We start from the raw sequence: 23080 nt of genomic DNA on the forward strand, positions 1-23080 counted from the left end.
TAACAGTCACATAGCAAGTTTGAAGGCTAGCCACTTAAATGGTGCTAAGAGTATAAATATGAAGAAAAGCTTCCCTAATACTCCATAAGGAAACCATCATATCAAAACATGGAAAGGTGTGCTGCTCTCTCAAAAAGTCACAGACTTGATTCTCTTCATGTGTTCTTTGAAAAGTAAGGGTCTCTAGCTAGAAGCTGGAGAATAAAATTTAATAAGAAAGAAACTCAGCACAATGGCTTCAGAATAACCACAAACTTTCATTCTCCACACATTTATTTAAGGCCCATCTAAAGCATGCCAGGCAGGTTAAAAATAATGCATTTATGTAAGCACCCCTGCACACATACTCTTGCAAGGTTAAACAGGGAACTCTGAAAGAGTGATTTATTGCCACAAGAACAAGGCCCCAAAATAGATTAGCAATAAAAGTGATTGGTCCCAGTGGGGTTGAGAACTAATGTAAGCAACGTCCTGGCCATGCGAAGCATCCGGGAAAGAGCACCAGAATCAAGGGCCAGAATCCAGGGTGAGCTTCCTGGCCCTAACCCCTCCTCTACCAAATTCCACTCACACAACCTCCTTAAGAATGTGATTCCTCAACTGTAAACTACGAGGGGAGGAGGGGCAGGGGGGACGACTAGCTCATTTCTATAACATCATTTTGTTTGTTTGCTTTTTTTAATTTTACTTTTTGCTTTTGCTTTGAAATCTGCTTTATCTTATTCAGTGCTGAGCTCTGTACAAAGGAGAAATAAATATGAAGTTCAAATCCACTAACACTTGCAGAAAATCTTTGGCTGCCCTTTCCCACACAATCACTCATCTTTCAACTTCTAACCCACTTTAACACTAACTGGCACTATGTTCCAGTTCTATAAATGAGTGGTCTGGATTGTCAAAATGAATACCAAGTTTCTAGACCAGAGAATAAAATGACAGCATAAGGGCTCAGACCTTAAGTGAGGTGGATGCAGGTGACTGAGAGCAGAAGGGAAGGTCAACCACTGCTTTGAAACCCAAAGAAAAATGGAGAACAATCCTAATTAGAATAAGTTATACTCTATATAATGTATATGTCAAAATACACTCTGTCAGGTATATCTAAAAAGAACAAATAAATTTGAAAAATAAAATAAATAAGGAAAAAAATGGAGAAAAATGTATAAGTGCTGGGGCTCAAAGGGAACCACAAAGTTCAGAGAAAGGGAAAAAAACAAAAAAGAAAAAAAAAACCCAGTCATCCCCCTGAAAGACACTTTAGAGCAGGCATCATCTCCCCAGCACCCAATTCCAAATTTTGGCAAGTGGCAGCAACTCTGCTTGAACACTTCTTCTAATGGAGAAATCACACAGCAGCTCTATTTTTGAACTGCTCTAGTTATTTAAAAGTTCTATTACACTAAAGTCTCTCTCCTTCTGTCAACCAAACATGGGTACTAGTTTTCAATCTGTGGCATTAAATATAAATTTAATGCAGGAGGAGCAAAAACAAGGAAAGAAAAGACAGCAGAGCAAACAGAGTTTTCTGGCTGAGAAAGGAAAGACAACTGACAGAAAAGCCCTCAACTACAGCACTTTGTCAATCTCAAGAACTGGGCTCAAAAACACTCTGGAAAAGAGGTTCACACCCTTATCTTTCCTCTCCATCAATAAAAACCTATTTTCTGTTTCTGTATCTTAGGAAAGAAAGCTAGATTGTACAGATAGACCTGGCTGCTTCCTATCTTCAGCAACCACATTCAATCAAAACTACCCAGGAGGCCCCTGTCTCCCAGACGAGGTCTCCACCCAGGGCCCTCCTGCTTGTTCTGTCCTGACAGTTCAAACTCCATGCCTACATATCCAACCTATCAGCCCTTCTCTACCCTCTGCTAGACATCCCAAGCCTAGACCTTACAGCCAAGATCTAGAGCAGGGATTCAAAGCTGCCCAAAACAGAGAAAAGCTTTTTGTTGTTGTTGTTGTTTGTTTTGTTTTGGAGGGGGCAGGAACTCAGCAGTACTTGACCACTAAGCCACATCCCCAGACCTATTTTGTATTTTATTTAGAGACAGGGGCTCATAAGCTGCTTAGTGTTTCAACATTGTTGAAGCTGGCTTTGAACTTGAGATCCTCCTGCCTCAGCCTCCCAAGCCACTGGGATTACACACATGTGCCACCGCACCACCGTGCTCAGCAGGGAAAAGCTCTTTTTTTAAAGATTCCAGATTACCTCTGGAATGGGACACTGGTACGAATGCCTGCTAAAAATCTGTCCTGGCTCCTGACAGTAAGTCAAACTACTGAAAGGGAAGTTTGTCAAGTCATTTTAAGTCATTCTGGAGGGTGAAAGAAAGAAGCAAGCCAATGAACAACATTATATGGTTCTGATCCAAATTCAACTGGAACAGGAGCCTAGGCAGTCAGGGCAACACAACCAAGAGAAAAGCATATCATGGAAAGAGCTACACTGAAAGGGTACAAGCTTTTGGGAAGTCCAGTTCAACTCACTGTCTTCTGGGGCTCTTCAAGCAAAAGAAGAGATTCCTAAGGTATGCATAATAAAGACATACGACAGTTTGGTCTCACAAGCACCAAAAATTCCATCTCCAGGGCAAAGAGACTTTCTAACAGAAAGGAGCTGAATTCTGCAGAATCTATTATTTTGTGACAGGTGGTATAGAAAGAAGACAGGCTAGACTTTAGCTTCAGGGCATGAAGGGAACACGTCATAGCTCTGCTATTAAGAGGTAAGACAGGGCTGCTCTACCAAGCTAGTCACACACGAAAGGGGGGATGGGGACAAAAGGAAAAGGGTATGGGAAAAGAGTTCCACTTGAAGGAGCTAATGTTTTCATAAACCTTTGCTTTCTGCAGGGACCTCACAGGAGTGGGAGCACTGGAGAGTATATTAACCCCAAGCCGACACTACAGTAGGAGTGTGTCATTCCCAGTCACGACCAATCCGTTAAAATGAATCAAAAATAATCCCGCCTGGCAAAGAACAAGAAAAGGAGAGGAAGACAGTACTAAATCACGTATCTACCGGCACTACTAACTTCTGCCTCTGACCAAGGCCTCCGGCTGCAATTGCTCCTAGTGACCGGAATTGTCCAACTGATCTCACCGAATCTTGGGAAGCTGGTTTTGAAAGAGGCCACCTAGAAACTGAGCCACCGGTCTCGCGCGCCTGCCCCAGCGCAGACTGCTCCTCAGGAGGGTCCGCTACCCACCGGTCCTGCACCCGGTCGCCACCAGCACCCGGCACCAGCCCTCTGCCCGCCCGTCCCTCCGGGGCCCCGACCTGGTCCGCCCTCCTGGGCTCTCCAGCGCAGAGCCTGCATCCTCCCGCGCCTGGCCCGATGGGGATGGCGCTCCGGGCTGCGGGCCACTAGGCGGCCGCCGCCGACGCCTCCACGCGCGAGCAGACAGGACTGGGCGCAGGGAAGCCGGACGCTGGGACGCTGGCCGGTTATCTGGTCCCGGGTGGGAGGAGGGACCGCCACCGGGGTCCCGCGGACGCCCTGTCACGCCCCCTACGCCGCACACCCGGGCCCCTCCCGCTGGCGGGTCGCAATGCTCGCTTTCGCCGCGGCCACCCCCTCTCCGCCGGGGCGGACACTGAGCCACCTGGCACAGCCTCCACCGCCACACCACCCACGCAGTACCCCGCGAGCTCCGGCCCTACGCCGCCCTCCAGGGCCACCACGTTCCCTCCTGGGCCGTCCCCAGAGACAATGGCTCACCCCGTCGCCCTTCTGCTCGACCACAGGGTACTCCGCTTTCCCTGGGCAGCGGATGTCATAGCTGCCCGTTTCACAGAAGTGTAGACCGAGGCCGAGGAGCTCAAAAGCGAGACACCATGCGGAGAAACCCGGCTGCTAATAGGGTCGAGGAGGGTCCAGGTAAAAATGGGCCAGGGCGGCAGAGAGAAGAGCTCGCTTTCCCCGGCACCGGAGTGGCCCCAGTCCGGTCCACTCCGCCTGAGGGACAGGGGCCTCCGCCCACGCCGTCCCTGCCGCCGCCTCTTCGGCCCTCTCGCGAAAAAGACAAAGAACCTGCGCCCCAACCCTCGGATCCCTGGCCGCTGGGGACGAGAGGCCGGGGGATTTTTACCCTGAAACCAGGGGCGGGCGCAGGAAAGGCGAGTCAGCGGCGCCCGGGCCGAGCCGCCGCGCGCGGGGCGGCGCGGCGCGGGCAGCGTGACACCGCCGTGGGTCGGGGATCCCGGGGCGAGGGTGCAGCGGCCCGGGCGGGAGCGCGCGGGGCCGGACCCGCGAGAGGGCGAGTGAGCACCCGGCGCGCCGGGGTCGGCCGAGCGCGCGGGGCAGCGCCGCCGCCGGGGCCGTCCGGCCACAGCTGCACTCACCGGATCGGAAGAAGGCCGCGATGTCGGCCAGGTCCTTGGCTGCCTCTTCGGCCCCCTCGCCAGCGCCGCCCCCGCACCCTGAGCCCGCTGCGCTGGCCGCCGCGGCAGGGCCGGAGGACGCGGCGGGGGCGGCAGCGCCGCCGCTGCTGCCGCTCATGGCTGCGGCGGCGCCCGCGGCCGCGCCCGCCTCGGGCCCCGCGCCCCTAGCGCCGCGCGCCGCCCGCTCCGCGCCGGGCCTGGCGGCGCCGAGCACCCAGCTGCCCGCGCCCGGCGCGCGGACGCAGAGCCCTGGGGCGGCGGGCGGCGGCGGCGGCGGCGGCTTGGCCCGAGGAGCGCGCCCACATAGACGAGGACTCCACCCGGGAGCCGAGAGGCGACCGCTGGGCGGAGGCGGGGAGCCACGGCCTCGGCGGCGCCGGCCGGAACGCGGGCAGCTACGCGCGCCGCGCCGGACACGCAGTCGCGAGGGCGGAGGCCCGTGGCCCGCGGGAGCTCCGGGATCACGGGCGCCGGCGGCAGCCGCGAGCCTCCATCTTGGTTTCAAATGGGGAAGGAAGGAGGGGGAGGGGGAAATCACGGCTGAGGGAACCCGGGTGAAAGGAAAGGGGAGAGCAGCGAAAGGAAAGGAAGGAAAAAAAGAGGGGCTTCGGGAATTTCCGGTGAGTCTCGTCAGGGACCCGAGCGTCGGCTCGGCAGGTGGGCGGGGCCTAGCGAGAGGGGCGGGGCCCCGCCGGGCTCCGGGACGCTCAGAGGGCCGGTTGGCGGCTGCGGGAGGGTTCGGTTTGCGAGGTCTCCGCCCGGCAGCTCTATACCTCAGGAAGAGGGTAGAACGCTCTGCCTACCCAGCTGACGTTCCCAGGCCGGGCATTGCGCCCCCTGCCAGGGCTCTCGCTCCGGCGCCGCGAGCACCATCTTCCAGAACTAGAGAGAGCCCTTTCATTCTTAGGTCGTCGGCGGGCCCGGTGACTCCAGCACTGGGCTGGTGTGTCCCTCGCTGGCGCAGCGCGGGCACTGGCACGTAGGTGGAGCTCCAGTAGTTGTTGGATGAGCCAAGAGGTCGTGAAAACAGGTTATCTGCCCCAGTCCCGGAGGCCACAGTGTCCTCAAACTGAGACTCCTAATCTAGGACTCTCCATCTCCGGAGCGTCCTCCGGCTTGACCTCAGACTCCCAGATCCACTGCGCTCAGTCTCCCAAAACGAGCGGGGAAGACAATGGGAGACCAGAGGAAATGCACCTTTTGGGAAGAGCCAGGCATCGTTTGCTGGTTTTGTGGCTACAAGCAGAGTTAAGTGGTTGGTGTCAAAAGTTAAGCAATCAAATGCTGGGGAAACCAACACGGAAACTACAACTTTCAACTATATACTACACATATATACTGGAAATGGACACTTAAATAAATGAATAGTGGATGATGGCCACCAGGTCTCTTACCTGTTACTGACCAGCAGAAGGAGGCTAGAGTGGTCCATGTGCTCTTGGGTCAGAGCTGAAGTCATCAGTGTGAACTCTTATTTGGCTTAGTAGAGCTACAGAGATATATATATTAGATATATATATATATATATATATATATATATATATATATATAGAGAGAGAGAGAGAGAGAGAGAGAGAGAGAGAGATTAGATAGATATAAATATGTGTTTACACAGGGTAGTAACACAATGCATGTATCTCCTTGCTCTATCAGCTAAGTGGGCCTGCAGAGGACAACCAACACAGCTAGCACCCAGATCTTCTTTTTAGTACCATTCTTCAACAAAAGGAACCAGTCCTCCTTGGGGAAATAGCTGATTCTAATCCTGGGACGGGAAATATTTAACAAGAACCTGGAGCATCCTGCTGTGTCAGAAGGTAAGGAAGTTCTCTCCCACACCCACCTAAAAAGTTGGGTTTTGTTTTGTTTTGTTTTAATTAACAAGAATGTTGGGGGTATGTCAAAGCAACACAACATCCAATTGAAAGAGCTCCCAATGGCCAAAGCCAGAAAATTTGAACAAGAAAATAAATAACACACTATTTGAATATAGCCAAGAGTATAAAATAAATATCTGCTGATATAAATAAATGATTAAGTAAATAAATAGGGGGAAACAGGCAAATCTCCTATGCAGAAGAATTAAAAATAATTTATGTCTGTATTGTGCCCTGAATGAGATGGAATAAAACTCCCTGTTCCTTGACTGTGGGCTGCATACAGGAACTTCCTTCCAAAGAATACAAAATGAGAGCTGGGACTGTGACTGAATGGTAGCACACTTGCCTGGCATGCATGAGGCACTGGGTCTAATTCTCAGCACCACATATAAATAAATTAAATAAATAAAGGTCAACAACTAAAAAGAAATAATAATTTAAAAAAAGAATACAAAATGAAAAGGAGGGGAGAAAAGTACGTTTACAATAGAGAAACATGACCAACACTTTCTTGGATAGATAATTAAGGTGAACATCAGAAGCAATGAGTCTTGTTGATAGCATGGATTCTTGATATGATGTGATGAAAATGGCATTTTATCTCTGTGTCCTTCTTCCCAAAAGCCCATAACACCTAATAGTGAGAAAAACATCAAAGGAATCCCAATTGAAGGACAGCCTACAAATTACTTGACCAACACAATCCCAGCCTATCAAGGTCATCAAAAATAAGCAAAGTCAGGGCTGGGGATGTGGCTCAAGTGGTAGCGCGCTTGCCTGGCATGTGCAGGGCGCTGGGTTCAATCCTCAACACCACATAAAAATAAAATAAAGATACTGTGTCCACCTAAAACTAAAAAATAAATATTAAAAAAAATTAAATACTTGAGAAATGCCCAGGTAAGTGTAGAAAGCAAATCTAAAAACAAACAAAAAACAAACAAACAAACAAACAAAGTCAGAGAAACTGTCACAATCATGAGTATCCTAACAAAATATAAGAACTAAATACTTTGTAGTATTCTTGATGAGATCCCGGAACCAAAAACCACGTTATATAAAAGCTTGAGAAAATCAGAAAATTGGAATACCATATGGACTTTGGTAAATAACAATGAACCAATATTGCTTCTTTAATTGTGAGAAATGTACCCTCCTAATAAAAGATGATAATAATAGGGAAAGCCAAGTATAAGGCATATGGGAACTCTCTTCACAACTTTTTTAGTAAACATCAATCTATTTAAGAGAAAATTTTGTTTTTAAAGTTTTATTGTTTCATTTTTTAATTTTTGTTTATGTATTTTTGGGGGTTTGAACCTAGGGGCGCTAGCCACTGAGCAACAGCCCCACCCCTTTTTGTTTTTTATTTTAAAGCAGGGTTTCATGAAGTTGTTAGGGCTAAGTAGCTAAGCTTGTGATCCTCCTGCCTCAGCCTCCCAAGCATTAGAAGTTTGAATTTTTTTTTTTTTCTGGATGGTCAATATTTAAAAAAAAAAAAAAAAGCAATAGACCCAAATTTCACCAACTGTCAACTCAGGTTTGTTGACAATGTTTCTTTTTCTTATTTTTTTTTCCCCTATTGGTTAATTTCTGTCTCCAGCTAGCATTCCCCTTGAGAGGAAGAACGGCTTAATCCTAGTTCAGGGAAAACCCAAACTTTTGTGCTTTTCTTTGTTTTTTGAGTGCTTTCCCCCTGCTGCTTACCCCCCCCCACCCACCCCAAGGCTTATAGCTGAGCTTTCAGCTCTAAGTTTTCAAAGTGGGAACAGAAAGGTTGTACCTGGTTGTTGGTCATCCTAAATTCATGCTGGCATGCCTTCCCCTCCAACTCCACAGCCTTCCTGAATTGCGGACATTGCTAAGGCCATGCCTCAGCGGTTGCTCCTCATCCAACCGTGGGAACTCTGAGGTCTGCTGGCAGTCAGTGCCCCTCCTGAGCTACTCCCAGCCACCCTGGAAAATACTCAGCTGCTCACAGGCATGCTCAGACCCCAGCCTGCCCAGACCTAGAAACAAAGAACAAGATCTCTGCTCTCAGATTCCTCAAGCCTAGCTGGGGACAGCCTTTCTCAGAGTCATGTTGGGGTTTAATGCTCTCCATCTCTACCACCAACCCAAATTTGAAAAATGAAAAAAAAAATATAGAGATAGATAGAGATATGTGAATGACAGGAGGGGAACCTCACTCCAGCTTCACAATGCTTTCTTCCATTTCTACTGTTTTCAGCATAATCTTTGTGCTCTTTAAGAGAAAACTTTTAATGTTCAACAATCTTTTGCTGAGTGCAGTGGCACATGCCTATAATTTCAGCTACTCAAGAGGCTGAGGCAGGAGGATTGCAAATTCAGAGCCAGCTTGGGCAGCTTAATCAACTTTGCCTCAAAATAAAATATAAGAAAGAGCTGGGATATATCTCATTAGTATAGCATTTGCCTAGCATGCACAAGGCCCTGGGTTCCATCCCCAATAATACAGTCTTTTCCCTCCACTTATTCTCTCTGCCATAGGCTACAAAAATATCTCTTAAAACTTAGAAGCCATGTGCCAACCTATTTCTCTTTGCATCCCTTCCATAATAACCCCGTTTTTTGGATTGTGAATACAGAACCCCCTCACTGCCACCAAAATAAAATGGTTGAGAAAGGTCAAGAATTTGAAAAAATAAAAATTGCTTGGAGGAGAGGGACAGATTGGATAGCAAGCTACCATAGAAAGATTGCAATACCCTGCTGGTGGTACCTGGGAAGTGGCAAGTAAAAAAGCCTAGCCCATGTTGGAGGAGGGTGAGTGTGAGGGTAAGGGGTGTTGAAAGTGAGCCTGAAGGAGAAAGTGACTGACTGTGTGTAATAACCACTGAGGGTGTTGGGGATCAGGGTGGGTAGGGATAGTTGGTGTATATTTGGGCAAAAACAGGGCTTTAGTCTTAGGACTAGATTCTGGCCAATTCTTCTATCTCAGGTAGTCAGCCCCAAAAAGTGGTACAGAAGACTTGTGTGCAAGTGTGGGACACACATGTAGACTCACCCAGATTGCAATAAGAGAAAAAGGCTGCACACAGGGTTTTTTTCCTTCTTCCATCTAAGCATGTGCAAGAGATCTAAACAGGGTTTCATGACAGCTGCTGTTGATCCTACCCAACCTTCAAAATTCAGCTCAAATTTCATCCCCTTTCATGAAGCTCCTACATAACTCAAATTGATCTTTCCTATCTCTGGATTCTGCAGCAGCAGTCATTTTAGCATTTAATCATATACTGTATTATATTATTCACATCTTTCATGTTTAATGTCTTGGCTACAAGATGCAGAGATCCTTTGCCATCATTACACAGGTACTCATGTGCCTAGAGCCCAAAGGCATGAACTGAAATGTGGAACGACAGCTAACTCAGACACTTCAGCGTGTACATCAGTATACTTTCTTTCCTTCTTATCAAACCTATGCCCAACTTAAAAAAAAACAAAACTCCATTTTTTTTACCTTAAAAAGTGACTAACCCCCAATACTTTAAAATGCAACTTTATTTGAAAACAGGGTCATTGCAAGATGTAATTATTTAAGACTACAGTCATACTGCAGTAATTCAATGTGACTAGAGTCCTTGTAAGAAGATGGCCGTGTGAAGACAGAGACATGCAGGAAGAATGTAATGTGAAGATGGAGGATTGGGACAATATATCTACAAGCCAAAGGATACCAAAATTGCTAGAAGACCACCAGAAGCAAGGGAGAAGTAAAGAAGGATTCGCCTACAGTTTTCAGAGGAAGCATGGCTCTACCTACACTTGATTTCAGACTTCTAGCCTCCAGAACACTGAAGCAATAAATTTCTATTACTTTAAGCTGCCCAGTTTATTATACTTACAGTTATAGCAACCTTGCTATAACTAATGCATGAGCTAACATATTTAACTAGTCCTCCAAATTTTCTAATGAAACTCGTTCTAAGGAAAGATTACATGTTGACCTTATGAATATTGTTTGGGTGAGTTAGGTAAAGAAAAACATTCCAGAGGAATGTGGAGAATTATAACATGAGTGGTTGTAAGAATAAATAGATGTGAGAACATTCTCTGAAAATGTCCAGGAGATTCTGGCCAGAATTTAAAACTTGTTTTAGTCTGTTTTCTGTTACTATAACAAAATACCTGAGTCTAAATATAAAGAAAAGAAGTTTATTTAGCTCACAGTGTTGGAAGCAAAAATTCCACCTTGTTGTGTCATATCATGGTGGATGAAATCTTGGCAGGAACACCTTTGAGGAGAGATCCCATGGTGAGATAGTAGCCAGGGAGGGAACAGTGTTACTCTTTTATGACAACCTCTTTTGGAGAGTTAACCGTGATCCCATGAGAACTTCCAAATGCAGTGCCTCCAAATGACCTAACCACCTTTCACTAGTTCCCCCTTCTTAAAGGCTACACACTACTTCTCAACATTGTCACACTGCAGATCAAGCTTCCAACACAAGAACTTTTGGGGGACACGCTTAAATCATATCCAACCATAGTGGAATCCTAGCTCTAAATTTGAGCTCAAGAACACAAAGATTCCTGAATTTTCTAGACTTGTCAATTTATCAAGGAGATGAGTATAAAAAGTGAGTAGACATGGGCCCCGGAGCTCAGTTTTTATGCCATACATTGTGTAATCCTGGGGGGAGGTATGACTCAAGAGTGCCCTGGAACTCCCCAGCTGATTCTGAGCCAAATTAAGGGACACATGGATGAAGAGGAGCCCACCCTCAAAGACCAGAGCATTTTATTCCTCAAGGTAATGCTAAGTCTACTGACAAATGAGTCCAAATTAATCTGGATTCTTGGATTTTATTGATTTGGGGTGACCACTAAACTAGAAAGATCCAAGTCAGAGCCCTACATTCTAAACGCCTATTCACAGACACAGGGCCCCAAGAACTACTGCCTGGGCTTCAGGGATGATTGATTGGCAAAGAGTCCTTGGAGGCCCCTTACATCAGTGTTTTTTCCAGGCATTGAAATATCTCTGAATATCCATATTAAGCAGAGAAGACTGGGTGGGAAATGGAAGAGACAGTAGGTGGGATGACCTTGGAAAGAAACAGGAGGTGGCTGGTCAAAGTGGTGCATGCCTGTAATCCCAGGGGCTTGAGAGGCTGATGCAGGAGGGTCATGAGTTCAAAGCCAGCCACGGCAACTTAGCAAGGCCCCAAGCAACTCAGCAAGCCCCTGTCTCTAAATAAAATATAAAAAAGGATGTGGCTCAGTGGTTAAGCGCCTCTGGGTTCAATTTCCTGGTACAAACAAAACAATAACAACAAAAATGGGGTAGAATTTGGAAGCATCTGAGGTATATGGGAGGAAAGTTGTGTGTGTGTGTGTGTGTGTGTACAAATTCTGCCATACTTTTGCCTGTCTGCATTTGAGGTTGGAGTTGATGAAGATCCTGATGTAGTATCAGGAAAATTCAGCAATATGGGAGGGGGATAATACAGATAAATTTGACTTAGAAATGAGCTCAAATTTGGAAGTTGCAAAATTTTATTATTTCTAATATATAAATTAGACAAGAGTGGGAGAAATGACAGTATCTGTATTTACTACCTTAGCTTCAAATTGATCAATGTTCCAGACTCATTTTTTTTTTTTAGAACTGGTGACTTTCTGGTCCCTCCCCCAAATTTAAAGAATTCCAAATTGACCCCCTCTCTGGCTCAAAATATGCAAGATCTAAAATTTACCTGGTGAGGGCTGGGAATATAGCTCAGTTGGCAAAGTGCTTGCCTTGCATGCACAAGGCCCTGGGTTCAATCCCCAGCACCACAAAACAAAACAAATGGCTTCCTCCTGGGCTGGGGATGTGGCTCAAGCACGCATGCTTCGGCCCAGGTTCGATCCTCAGCACCACAAACAAAGATGATGTGTCCGCCGAGAACTAAAAAATAAATATTAAAAATAAATTAATTAATTAAATAAATAAAATTTACCTGGTGAGATTCCTTCCTTTGGATCCTGGAAATTTTGTGGTCCTCACTTTAAAGGATAAAGACTCCTGGGAGTGCTAACACCTTAAAGCTTTATCACTGATTACCTTATAGAGAAGATTAGGGGATTAACCAAGCATTAATAATGCAGGATAAAAGAAGGAAAAGAGCAATGGAAGGGGAAGGCACACTCATTAAAAGCCTCTACCATGCTCTCTCAAGGAGCTGGTCTTGCTGTTTGTTTCCAGTGCAGAATTTGAGAAAAGTCTACCCTGGTTCATTTGCAGGAGTGATAAGGATTTTTGTATTTTACTCACTGAATCTTCAGGTCTTTGATAACAAACAAGAAACCATGTAAAAACCCCATGTCCAGTTTTGAGCTACTCTAGAAGTCTTAATTTATTCATGTAGTAAACATATTGAGCCCCTACTATGTGGCAGACACTCTTTAAGGACTATGATCACAAGAGTGAACAAAATAGGACAGTAATCTTACTTCACACAGCTTACTTTCTAGAGAGGGTGAGGTGTGTCAGCCAATACAAGTAAAAGGCATCCTGGCCAAACGAAAATAGGTTCAACATAATAGAATAAGACAGAAAAGGGGAAGAGAAGTCTGGGGAATAGGACTATGAGCAACGTGACACTGGAGCAAGATTAGAAAGAGGAGGTTAGCGGGGAGGAGACTGGAGGGAGTGAACAGTGTCTGCAAGGTCCCAAGGCAAGAGCAGGAAGGGCCAGTAGTTGGGTGTTGGGGAATATAGGAGATGTGTTTGGTGAGGTACAGGAACCCCAGTACTTTAAACCACCTAGATGCTTTCTAAGGACTCTGCCTTTTAGTTAGAATGAGAGGGGGGATGTGGATCATTTGTGTGGAAAGATTCTAAGTGTTTTTAGGTTGAAAGTAGATTATGCAGACTCCTCAGAATGTTAGGAAATGAAGCCAAAGCTTGTTAAAAGCTTTGCAAATGATTGCAGTGGGGTTTTAACTAGAAACTAACTGCTGTCATCTCCCAGAGTGAAGAATCCATCAGATGCCCGTGGACTTAGGACCACTGCAGTCACTAATGGGACCTCATGGCAGAGACAGCTGGAAGAGCAAAGCCACACACCTGGAGGTAATAGGAAAGGAGACCCATGAGAATGGGGCCCAACATTGTGGACCATCTCCAGAGTTGACCCCATGTGTCCAACCATAGCCCATAGGACTCCTTCCCTCCCAAGCCAAAGAGCTTGCCTACAGGCCTCTCTCCTCCTTCTACCAACCTGCCAGGTCTCAGGGACCTAAAGAGGTGAGAGAATACAGGCACGACAGGAGAATCATTTCTTAGAAAGCACCTGGGACCTTTGTTTACTTTTTGCTTATCAGGGCAAAATCATAAACTACACAAAGCAATACGGAAACATCATCAGAGGGTTGATTTCTCTTCAAAACCATTGTTGTTGGCTATCTTCTTCTGGAGACGTCAGATAGATGTTCTCATGGAGGAAAAGAAGCCTAGTAAAAATTGTTTTTCAGTCCCTGATCCTGGGCAAGTGAAATTGAGAAAACAATCTTGCCTGCCTTTGAGGAAAGCACTTGTAAGAGTTGTTAGTTATTTCATGGAACCCCCATCTGCCCCTCCTCCATCTCTACCTCCCTTCCTGGAGAGTAAGAACATCAAAAGGCAAGCCAGACTGAACCATTCTTATTTGAATTAGAAACATGGAGCAAGGAGCAAGGAATGGGCACCTGGGCAGCAGGTGGATGGGCCAGAGCAGAAAGGAGCAAGTGGAGACCTGCTCACTGTCATCGTCTGCACTGTGCACTGCTTGCTTTTACAACCAACTCCCTTTTCCTGAGATCACCTCGGTGGTCTCTAGCTCAAAGCACCTCAGAAAATCATAGGGTTAGTTCTAAGCAACAGACTCTTTCTGAGCAGATAACCATGGCTTAGGAGCAGAGTTGGGGAGGACAGAGAGCCCCTGTCCACATTCTGGGACAGAATATCTCACAGTAAGATAGCTAAGGAGCTATAATCTGTTTTCTCAAAGGAAGTCCCCGTGGGCCCACTGCAGGTAGGGAGACCACAGACTGATAGCATTTTAAAGGATACAGTGAGGCTGAAGAAGACCAAGCATTTCAATGACCCTTAGCCCTAACCTCTTGTTGATTTGCCATATTTAACCTTCCCCATTCTCTACAGCTAGAGTTGGAGTCTGGAAAATGCAACGGAGATATCTGGATATGTGTGCAGGGATTAGTACCTACGCCTGCACTAGGTATCATGACCTCTCCATACCCTTCTCTTGAAGATCTCACTGGCTGCCCCTCTTTCTCTGGAGAAGCAAGGTAACCCCAACCATCCTGAGGCAATGTGGTGCTATGTTGAGAATGCCTCTTTAGTCAGCATGGAGCAACAGAAAAATCAGGTCAGGGAGGAGATGTGACCTAGGGCTCTGTCCTTGGACTCTGCTCCCTGCTGGACTCTGAGGAGCATTCCTAAGGGGCCATGCTAAAGAGCACAGTGCTCATAGGGGTCATGGAGCAAGCGATGGCGCATCCAGATGATGACTATCTCACTGTCCTAGCTGGAACCCAAGGACATGTACAGAGGCTTGGTCCTTCCTTTGTAATTCCAAAATCCAAAAGTTCTGGAAAACAAGTGTTTTTTGCAGTTCACTGGGGGGCAAAAAATGACTTGACATCACATAAGATCATATATTTTAATCCCATCTAGGTCCAATCATTGTATTTTTGCAGCAGAAATATTGAAGAGTGTGATTGTGGGATGCTACTGAGAATATTAAACATTTTAGAGGATACAAATTACGCTACCTTTCCATATCTGAGAAAACTTGTAATTTAAATGAACTTCAGAAAGTTCAGAATTCTGAACTCCATCTGACTCCTCAGGTTTTTTGTTGTTGTTCTTGTTGTTTTGGGTTTTTTTTTTTTTTTTGGTTTTCCTTTAGGTGTTGAGGATTGAACCAAGGCGTGCTCTACCACTGAGTCACATCCCAGTCATTTTTATTTTTGATTTTGAGACAGGATATCACTAAGTTGCATGGGGCCTTGCTAAGTTGCTGAGGCTGGCCTTGAACTTGTGATCCTCCTGCCCCAGCTTCCTGAGTCACTGGGATTACAGATGTATACTACCATACCCACCTGTCTGCTAAAGTTTTGGATAGGGAATTGTGGACATAAAGACTGGATACAAAAAAACCAATAAGCTCATGAAAAGATGTGCGATCACATTAACCACCAGGAAAATGCAAACAAGATGACAATGAGAAACTGCTTTATACTAACTATAATGGCTACAATAAAAAGACAGACAATGACAAGGATATAGAGAAACAGGAACCCTCATTCATTTCTGGTGGGAATGCAAAACAGTGCAGCTTTAAAGAACAGTTTGGAAGTTACCGTATGAACTAGCTACTTTACTCCTAGGTATACATCCAAGGAAAACAAAAATATGTCCCCACAAAAATGTACAAACAAATGTTCTTAGCAGTGTTGTTCACAACAGCCAAAAAGTAGAAACAACCCAAATGTTCATCAACGGATGAATGGATAAAGAAAATGCTTTCTATCTATACAATGGAATATTACTCAATCATGAAAAGCAACAGAGCACTGATATGTTCTATAACATGAATATGCCATGAAAACATTAAGCTAAGTGAAAAAAAGCCAGACACAAAGGACAAATACTGAGTGATTCCATTTATATGGTGTAATTATGAAATGCTCCAGAATTTGGAAGTCACAAATCAGCCAACGGACCTTCAAGTACTCTGAGCATTACAGTGCAAGGAACACTAAGTGAGCAGACCCGGTTAGAAAAATAAGACCCAGTCACTTGGCAAGACAATTATGATTTCAAAACAGAGTATATGTTCAAATACATAGAAGACACAATAAAGGCCAAAGGAGTTCATAGAAAGGAGAATAGGTAAATTCATGGAGACAGAAAGTAGATTAGTGATTGCCAAGGGCTGAAAAGGAAGGAAAGGAAAATAACTCTAAATGTGTATAGGGCTTCTTTGTGAGAAGATGGGAATGTTCTAAAATTAGATTGTGGTGAGGGTTGTACGACCTTGAGATTATCCTAAAATCATTAAATGGTACACTTCATATGGGTGAATTGTATGTTATGTGGTTATATCTCAATAGAGCTGTTTAAGCATAAATAAAAATCCAATCTAGCTGAGAATGGCTGTAGCTAATTCAATACAAGGCAATAGAATGTCAGGGGATCTCAGGAAATTCTCAGACCCTAATGTAAATGATAAAAAGGTCAAACTGGGGGCTGCAGTTTTGGCTCAGCAGTAGAGCGCTAGCCTAGCATGTGTGGGGCCCTGGGCTCAATCCTCAGTACCACATAAAAATAAATAAGTAAAATAAAGGTATTGACAACTACAACTAAAAAATAAATATATTTTTAAAAAAGGTCAGACTGTTCAGAAGCAGGCTACTGTAGTAAGACAGGCCCTCATACAAGATTCCTCCCGGTAGGCAAAATGTACCACCAACCATGAGCTTCAGGAATCTGACTTGAACCTCACTGTCCTCAACTGCAGGCCTCCTGGGGCCAGTTGGGAATCTCTCATGGCAGGTGTTGTCCTTGAATGATTGCAACACATGGTACTTCCCCTCAAGTAGCCAGGGCATAGGGATGCCTTACCTACTTTCCTAAAGGAGAGGCATGTGGCACTTGTTTTATGTAGGGCATGTGGCTGGGGGTGACATTCACTCTTCAGTCAAGTGCCCAAGAAGTTGCAAAAGGACAGGAGACAAAACAAGAGAAGAGTGGGAATTCCTAGTGATTGTGGAGTATGAGGCTAATAAATGGCTCTTAAAATGGTTCTTGACCCAATTTCTGGGTACAGTGGCTTAGTCATGACAACCCGTAGCTAACAAGGAGGAAGTTAGGAGGATGAGTACCAGCCTGTCTCTCCTCCCTGCCTTGCGTCTCTGCTGGTCCCTTCTGATGACTGCATCAAACCAGAGACCAGAAAGCATCTGGGCCCATGGATGAGTCCCCATGGGTCAGCCCCCTGAGGACCAGCAGGGTAAAGGAAGGCAGAGATGAATCTGCTGGACCAAAGGAGTTCATATGGTGTAATTATGAAATGCTCCAGAATTTGGAAGTCACAAATCAGCCAACGGACCTTCAGGTACTCTGAGCATTACAGTGCAAGGAACACTAAGTGAGCAGACCCGGTTAGAAAAATAAGACCCAGTCACTTGGCAAGACAATTATGATTTCAAAACAGAGTATATGTTCAAATACATAGAAGACACAATAAAGGCCAAAGGAGTTCATAGAAAGGAGAAACCTCTTTTGCAGTGGAGTGACAAGGGAAGAGTTCCTAGATCAGAATTTTTATTTGCTTCTAGTCAAAGGCCAAGACTCACAGTACAAACAATAAGTGCAATGTGATCTTTAAAATGAACTATGGAGACAAAACTACCCACATGGAATAAAGGGAAACTAGACTTCTGAGCATAGACATCAGTAGATATTTAGGCAGAGCTGCATAAAGAAGGCATCTAATCAATCTGTTGCTGTCATTTGACCGATGCACCTCTAAAACGCCTTCCCTATGCAAGGGAGAGAAGAGCTTTGATTTCCTTGAGGAGCAGCATAACAGAATCAAGAGCAAGACTTTGGTGATCAAGGGCCTGGATTTGAGATATTCTGCTATTTCCATAGATGTGTGAACTGGGAAAGAAACTTCATCTCTTTGAGTCTCAGTTTCCTCACCTGTAAAATAGAGATTAAGAATAGAGCATACCTGATAGTGCTGTTATAAAGATTTAAAACACACAAAAAGCACTTTCAATTGCTGTTCTTTTGAGGTGATCATTTTTTTGGGGGGGGCAGAGTACCAGGGATTGAACTCAGGGGTACTCAAGCACTGATCCACATCCCCAGCCCAATTTCGTATTTTATTTAAAGACAGGGTCTCACTGAGTTGCTTAGTGCCTTACTTTTTCTGAGGCTGGCTTTGAACTTGTGATCCTCCAGTCTCAGCCTCCTGTGTCGCTGGGATTACAGATGTGTGCCACTGCCCCTGGTTTAGGTGCTCATTATCGACTATTACTACTACTACTGGTAGTAGTACTACTACTACTACTGCTACTAGTACTATTCTTGAATTTATCCTAGCAAATTTATCCTAGCAAACTTATCCTAGCAAACTCAAATTTATCCTAGCAAACTTCTGCTGTAGTTCCAAACACAGAGCTGAATCTAAGATCTTATACAGTTGACAGGTACCACTGTTATGTCTTTTCTTGTTCAGTACTGAGCATTGCTGGGAAAGAGATTATTTATAGGAAGTTCAGATTATCTAGTTTTGTGATCAGGTTTAATTAGCTTTTTCTACCTTGTAATATAAAAGTGCAAGCTAAATTTGAGACTGGAGCCTATTTGAATATGATCTGGAAGATCTCAGCTATGTTTCCTAAAGTCTACTTTATAGAACAAATCCCATGGGAAGTTAATAAGTGTTATTGTTCGAAAGTTCCATGCTGAACTAAGTTTGAATAACTCAAGGTTAAAACAAAGTTAATAAATTCTTTTAGACAGATGTATGCTTTGCATCTCAAGAGGGAAAGACATACTATGGCATCTTCTGAATTTATTGGACGGTTGGTTTAAACCTTTCTTCTCCTTGAGCTGTTGAGACACAGGGAGGGACTTGGAGAACATTGGACCATAAAACTTGAAAAGAGGTTAAAACAAAAACCTAGTTAATTACCTTTGAAAACCCTGTTATGGGATGGTGTCATGGAGGTGACGTGATTTGATCTAGATCTTGAAGGGCAGATGGGAAGGACAACGTAAAGAGCAGACTAGGCAAAAGAGTGGCGTGATAAAGGCACACATGGGAGGAAGTGGTGACTTCAGGGCCTGTGCCACATAATCCTGGAAAACAACCAGAGGCAGCGCTGTGGCAACCCTTGACTGCCAGGTCAAGGACATCAAAAATCCGACAGGTGGGGCTGGTGTTGTGGCTCAGTGGTAGAGCACTTGCCTAGCATGTGTGAGGCACTGGTTTTGATTCTCAGCACCACATATAAATAAATAAAGGTCCATCAACAATTAAAAAGAATTAAAAACAACAAAACTCCAACAGGTGATAGGCAGCCGCGGCTCATGATGTGAGCAGCAAAGTAACATAATGAAAATTGCTGAATTGGGGAAAATTAACCTAAGCAATATGTACAATGTGAACCAAAGGAAGGGAACAGAAACGGGACAAAATTAAGCATCTATTTCCGTGTTCCAGATCAGAGCTTCCAGTGGGTGCACCCAGACTGGGTTATAAGTATGTCAATTTTTGGATGCTTGTGCCCACCTCTGCGGCCTTCTAGGGCCTGGGTGGAGCCGAGCCATTTTCCTCCAGCCCTGTAACCCCATTACACAAAGTGAATGATGTTATTTTTTTGTGTGCCATGACACTAACAAGGTTGTGGAGCACTAGTCTAGTTATAAAGATCTGACTAGGCCAGTGACATTAGCAATGCAAAGAAAGGATGGCTGGCAGGTGCCCAGATACTCACACTTGAATCTTCCTGCAGAGGAGAAAGCAGGCATCTATATTGTCCTCCAATGGCTGGAAGTATGGTTTTCAAACCCAGAAACACCAGGAGGAAAAATAGTGGTGACAACCAGAAACTTGCAACATCTCACAAAGAGGAACCCCAAAGAATGTGGATTGAGTTAACTATCATGGTTCAAGAAGAGCTTCTAACACTTGCTGTTGATCTAGGGTTCTGTGAGCAGGTCAAGGGTGCCTGGATAACATGTCTCCTTCCCTGTAAGCAAACATCCTCTCAGGTTGCAACATCCTTCACTGGCTAGCGGCAACCTGTGTTTTTCAAGGTGGTAAGAGATGTCACTTCTACCTTCCTTCAATTTTGCTCCAAGATGCAAAGACCCTTCCCTGAGTCAAAACTCAGGTAGACACCTCCCACCTATAGAGGGAAGCTCTGGTTGTGTTCTTTCAGCAAGTCTCTCCTCTGCTCAGCTCTTCATAGCTGTGGAGATGCAAGGAAAGAACAAAAGTCTTGTTACCTGAAATGTATCACTGTGATTTTTTTTCTAAGGTGGTGGGCTAGTATTTGAAGCCATTTAAAAGCCATATTCTTTCTGTCTCTCACTCCTTGCATGGCAGTCACCACATTGGTGACATCTTCTTGGGTGCCTGTGGTCTTGCCTTCCTGACTCTTCCACATTCTATGAAGGTATCTAATTGGCATCCCCTTCTGTTTTTGTTTGTTTGTTTGTTTTGTTTTCCCTCTAGGCAAAATGAAGAAGCCAGTGCTAAGGTGAAGGTGAGACTGTATTGAACTACAGAGGAGCAGAAGATCACATGGCTGGATTTCCTTAATGTGTAAGTCTAGAAACCACCACAGACAGAGCATTTTCAGATGATATTACCCTGGAATCCTTTAATGAAAATTTCATGTTATGTATATTGCCTTTATTGGGATTCATCTGCATTTGAAGATACTGGCCTTATGTTATTTATTTTAATAAATAAAACCCGTGTGTTCACTGTTTTAGATTTTGGTAGTATGAAAGTTTGTCTCTGCTGACAGATGGTCGTGCTTCCTTTCCTAAGTTAATGCGAACTGTAACTCACGGTGTTTCTTTTTATACCTTGGAAGTCAAGATGCTCAGAAATGAAGTTTTGTGCTTATTTGCACCAGTTTTACAAAAAATTCCTCTTTGTTATACGGCTTTTATTCTTTTATCTTTATTTTTAAGAGTTTTTTCCTTCCCTATTTATTTAAGTTTCCTTGAGTTATTTTCCGAAGAAGTTTGGGGATAGATAGAAACATAAATGGATGAATGGATGGGTGTGAGGGTGTAAAAGATATGTGGACAGATAGATAGACATGCACACCCACACCAATTGGACTCACATGTGAGTGAGGGAAAGCCAGACTCCAGGTGAGTTTCCTTCCTTTCTGATCTTCCTTTCAGGATCATTTCTATAGTATGTTAACTGACTTCCTTTGTACCATGAACCTACCTTGTCTTTCATTGATCCAGTGCTTTCCATTTCTATCAATATTATGAAAGGCTGTGTAGCATAGTAACTAAGTATGGCTCTAGGATCGGAGTCAGGTTAAGATTCCAACCTAGCTACTGTATCTGTATAAACATAAGAAGCTCGGCTTCCATTTCCTTATTTGTAAAACAAGGATCCCAGTCATGGTGGTGCAGGCCTGTGATCCCAGAGACTCTGGAAGCTGAGGGCAGGAAGATGGCAAGTTCTAGGCCAACCTCCTCAAGATCCTGTCTCAAAATAAAAAATAAAAAGGGCTGGGGATGTAGCTCAGTGACAGAACACCCCGTGCCACAACAACAGCATTTCCTATATCACACAGTTGTTCTGAAGTTCAGTTAGACAAGGTGTGTAAATAGCTGAATGTGGTCCACCCAGCACACAGCAAAGTTTCCATGAAATTGGTCTTTATTATTACTCCATGAATACGACCCTCCCTTCATTTTCTCTGATGTTTCCCTAAGTACTCATCATCAATGTTTAGACCATTGTGGTAGCCTTCTAATTTGTCTTAGAATTAAGAACCCTCTAGCTGAAAGGCATTACAAAATCAACACCCTTATTCTACAGGTATTACCTAAAGATCCTTTGGCAGGGGGCAGATCTGAGGATAGAACCCAGAGCCTCTCACTTGGTGCACTCTACCTGTGGCTACATACCCAGCCCCTAGAGGTCCTTGACACGAGAAATGTCATGCTCATCCCGAGGTAGCATATGATTTGGTTTCAGCTCAGTGGGGGCTTACCCTTGTCCAGGTATAACTTGTGAACCATTGATCACCTTAAGCTTTTATGAACCACCTGAGAAGGAAACTCAAGCTGTGCCCACTGCCCAGGTGTTTCTGACAATCTGTGGGGTGGCCTGTGAGGAGAGCTTGCCTGAGGGACCAGAACTCCTCCACAGCGGAGAGAGTTCCAAGTTCGATGAGATTGGAAGAGACTGAGCTCCAGTCCAACCCCCTGCATGCAAGTCTAGATCTGAAGGAGGCTGGGCATGGTGCGGCAAACTCCTGCAATCCCAGTGACTTGGGAGGTAGAGGCAGGAGGATCTCAAGTTTGAGGCCAGCCTTAGCAACTTAGTGAGACCCTGTCTCAAAATCTAAAATACAACACTCCTATGGTTTTCCTGAGAGGCCTGTGTTGCACCACCCAGACCTCCTGGGAGCACCATCAGCAGATAACCTTCAGCTGTCATGCTCTTGAGGCATTGCCTCATTCTGCCCAAGGTCATGGCCACTCTCATGTGCAGCTCATGCACAGACCTATATGGGAAGATGAAGGGCCTGGTCACCTCAGTCAAACTCAGGATGGCCCTAACAGGCTATTTCAACTACCTGAGGTTGACAGAGCCTGTCATTGGGCCTGCCTTGCAGCTGACAAATATTCGTTGGTCTTTCATGTTACTGAAAGATGAACAGATGGACCAGGCTGTTCACTTACATGGGAAAGGTCATTCTCTCTGAAACCAGAAGACACAAAGATAGGAATGAAAAACTACTAGTATTGCAATAGCCATCATGGGACACTTAAATTAGGTAAAATTAACTCTGCTCTAAACAATGTCCTCATGAAATAATAGAAACTTGTCCTCCTATCCTGTAGCAAGCTGGTTTCCGAGTGAGGAAAGTCTCAACTGCAAGTACTACACTCTAGCATGTATCTATGATTGGTCTAGGACCACCTAACATGGATTTTATTTAAATGCAGAAACTGACCTTGGTGAACTATTTTTTCAGAGTATCTGTAGTAATAATTATACTCAGAATATCATGA

At 44.9% G+C, this 23080-nt stretch overlaps 1 protein-coding gene and 1 long non-coding RNA gene across 5 annotated transcripts in view; one reads left to right on the forward strand and one right to left on the reverse strand.

Annotated features, from left to right (window-relative positions):
• Trio (trio Rho guanine nucleotide exchange factor) overlaps window positions 1-4505 on the reverse strand; it is a 333690-nt gene extending 329185 nt beyond the window's left edge. Inside the window, exon 1 of one of the 2 annotated variants that reach the window (XM_027950370.3) lies at window positions 4349-4505. In XM_027950370.3, the coding sequence (XP_027806171.1) occupies window positions 4349-4505 (157 nt within the window). The remainder of the gene's footprint in view (window positions 1-4348) is intronic. The other variant, XM_071612702.1, reaches the window with a different exon arrangement.
• On the forward strand, window positions 3629-20744 carry LOC139705802 (uncharacterized). 3 transcript variants are annotated; one of them, XR_011707645.1, is made up of 5 exons: window positions 3629-3884; window positions 6041-6204; window positions 13251-13351; window positions 14420-14565; window positions 20538-20744. It is a non-coding gene; the product is annotated as an uncharacterized lncRNA (long non-coding RNA). The 3 variants fall into 3 exon arrangements; XR_011707647.1 differs by lacking the exon at window positions 3629-3884 and adding an exon at window positions 5301-5634; XR_011707646.1 differs by lacking the exon at window positions 3629-3884 and having other exon boundaries at window positions 5980-6204.
• The last annotated feature ends 2336 nt before the right edge of the window (window positions 20745-23080 follow it).

Source organism: Marmota flaviventris, chromosome 5 (assembly GCF_047511675.1).
Source record: "Marmota flaviventris isolate mMarFla1 chromosome 5, mMarFla1.hap1, whole genome shotgun sequence".
Taxonomy (NCBI): domain Eukaryota; kingdom Metazoa; phylum Chordata; class Mammalia; order Rodentia; family Sciuridae; genus Marmota; species Marmota flaviventris.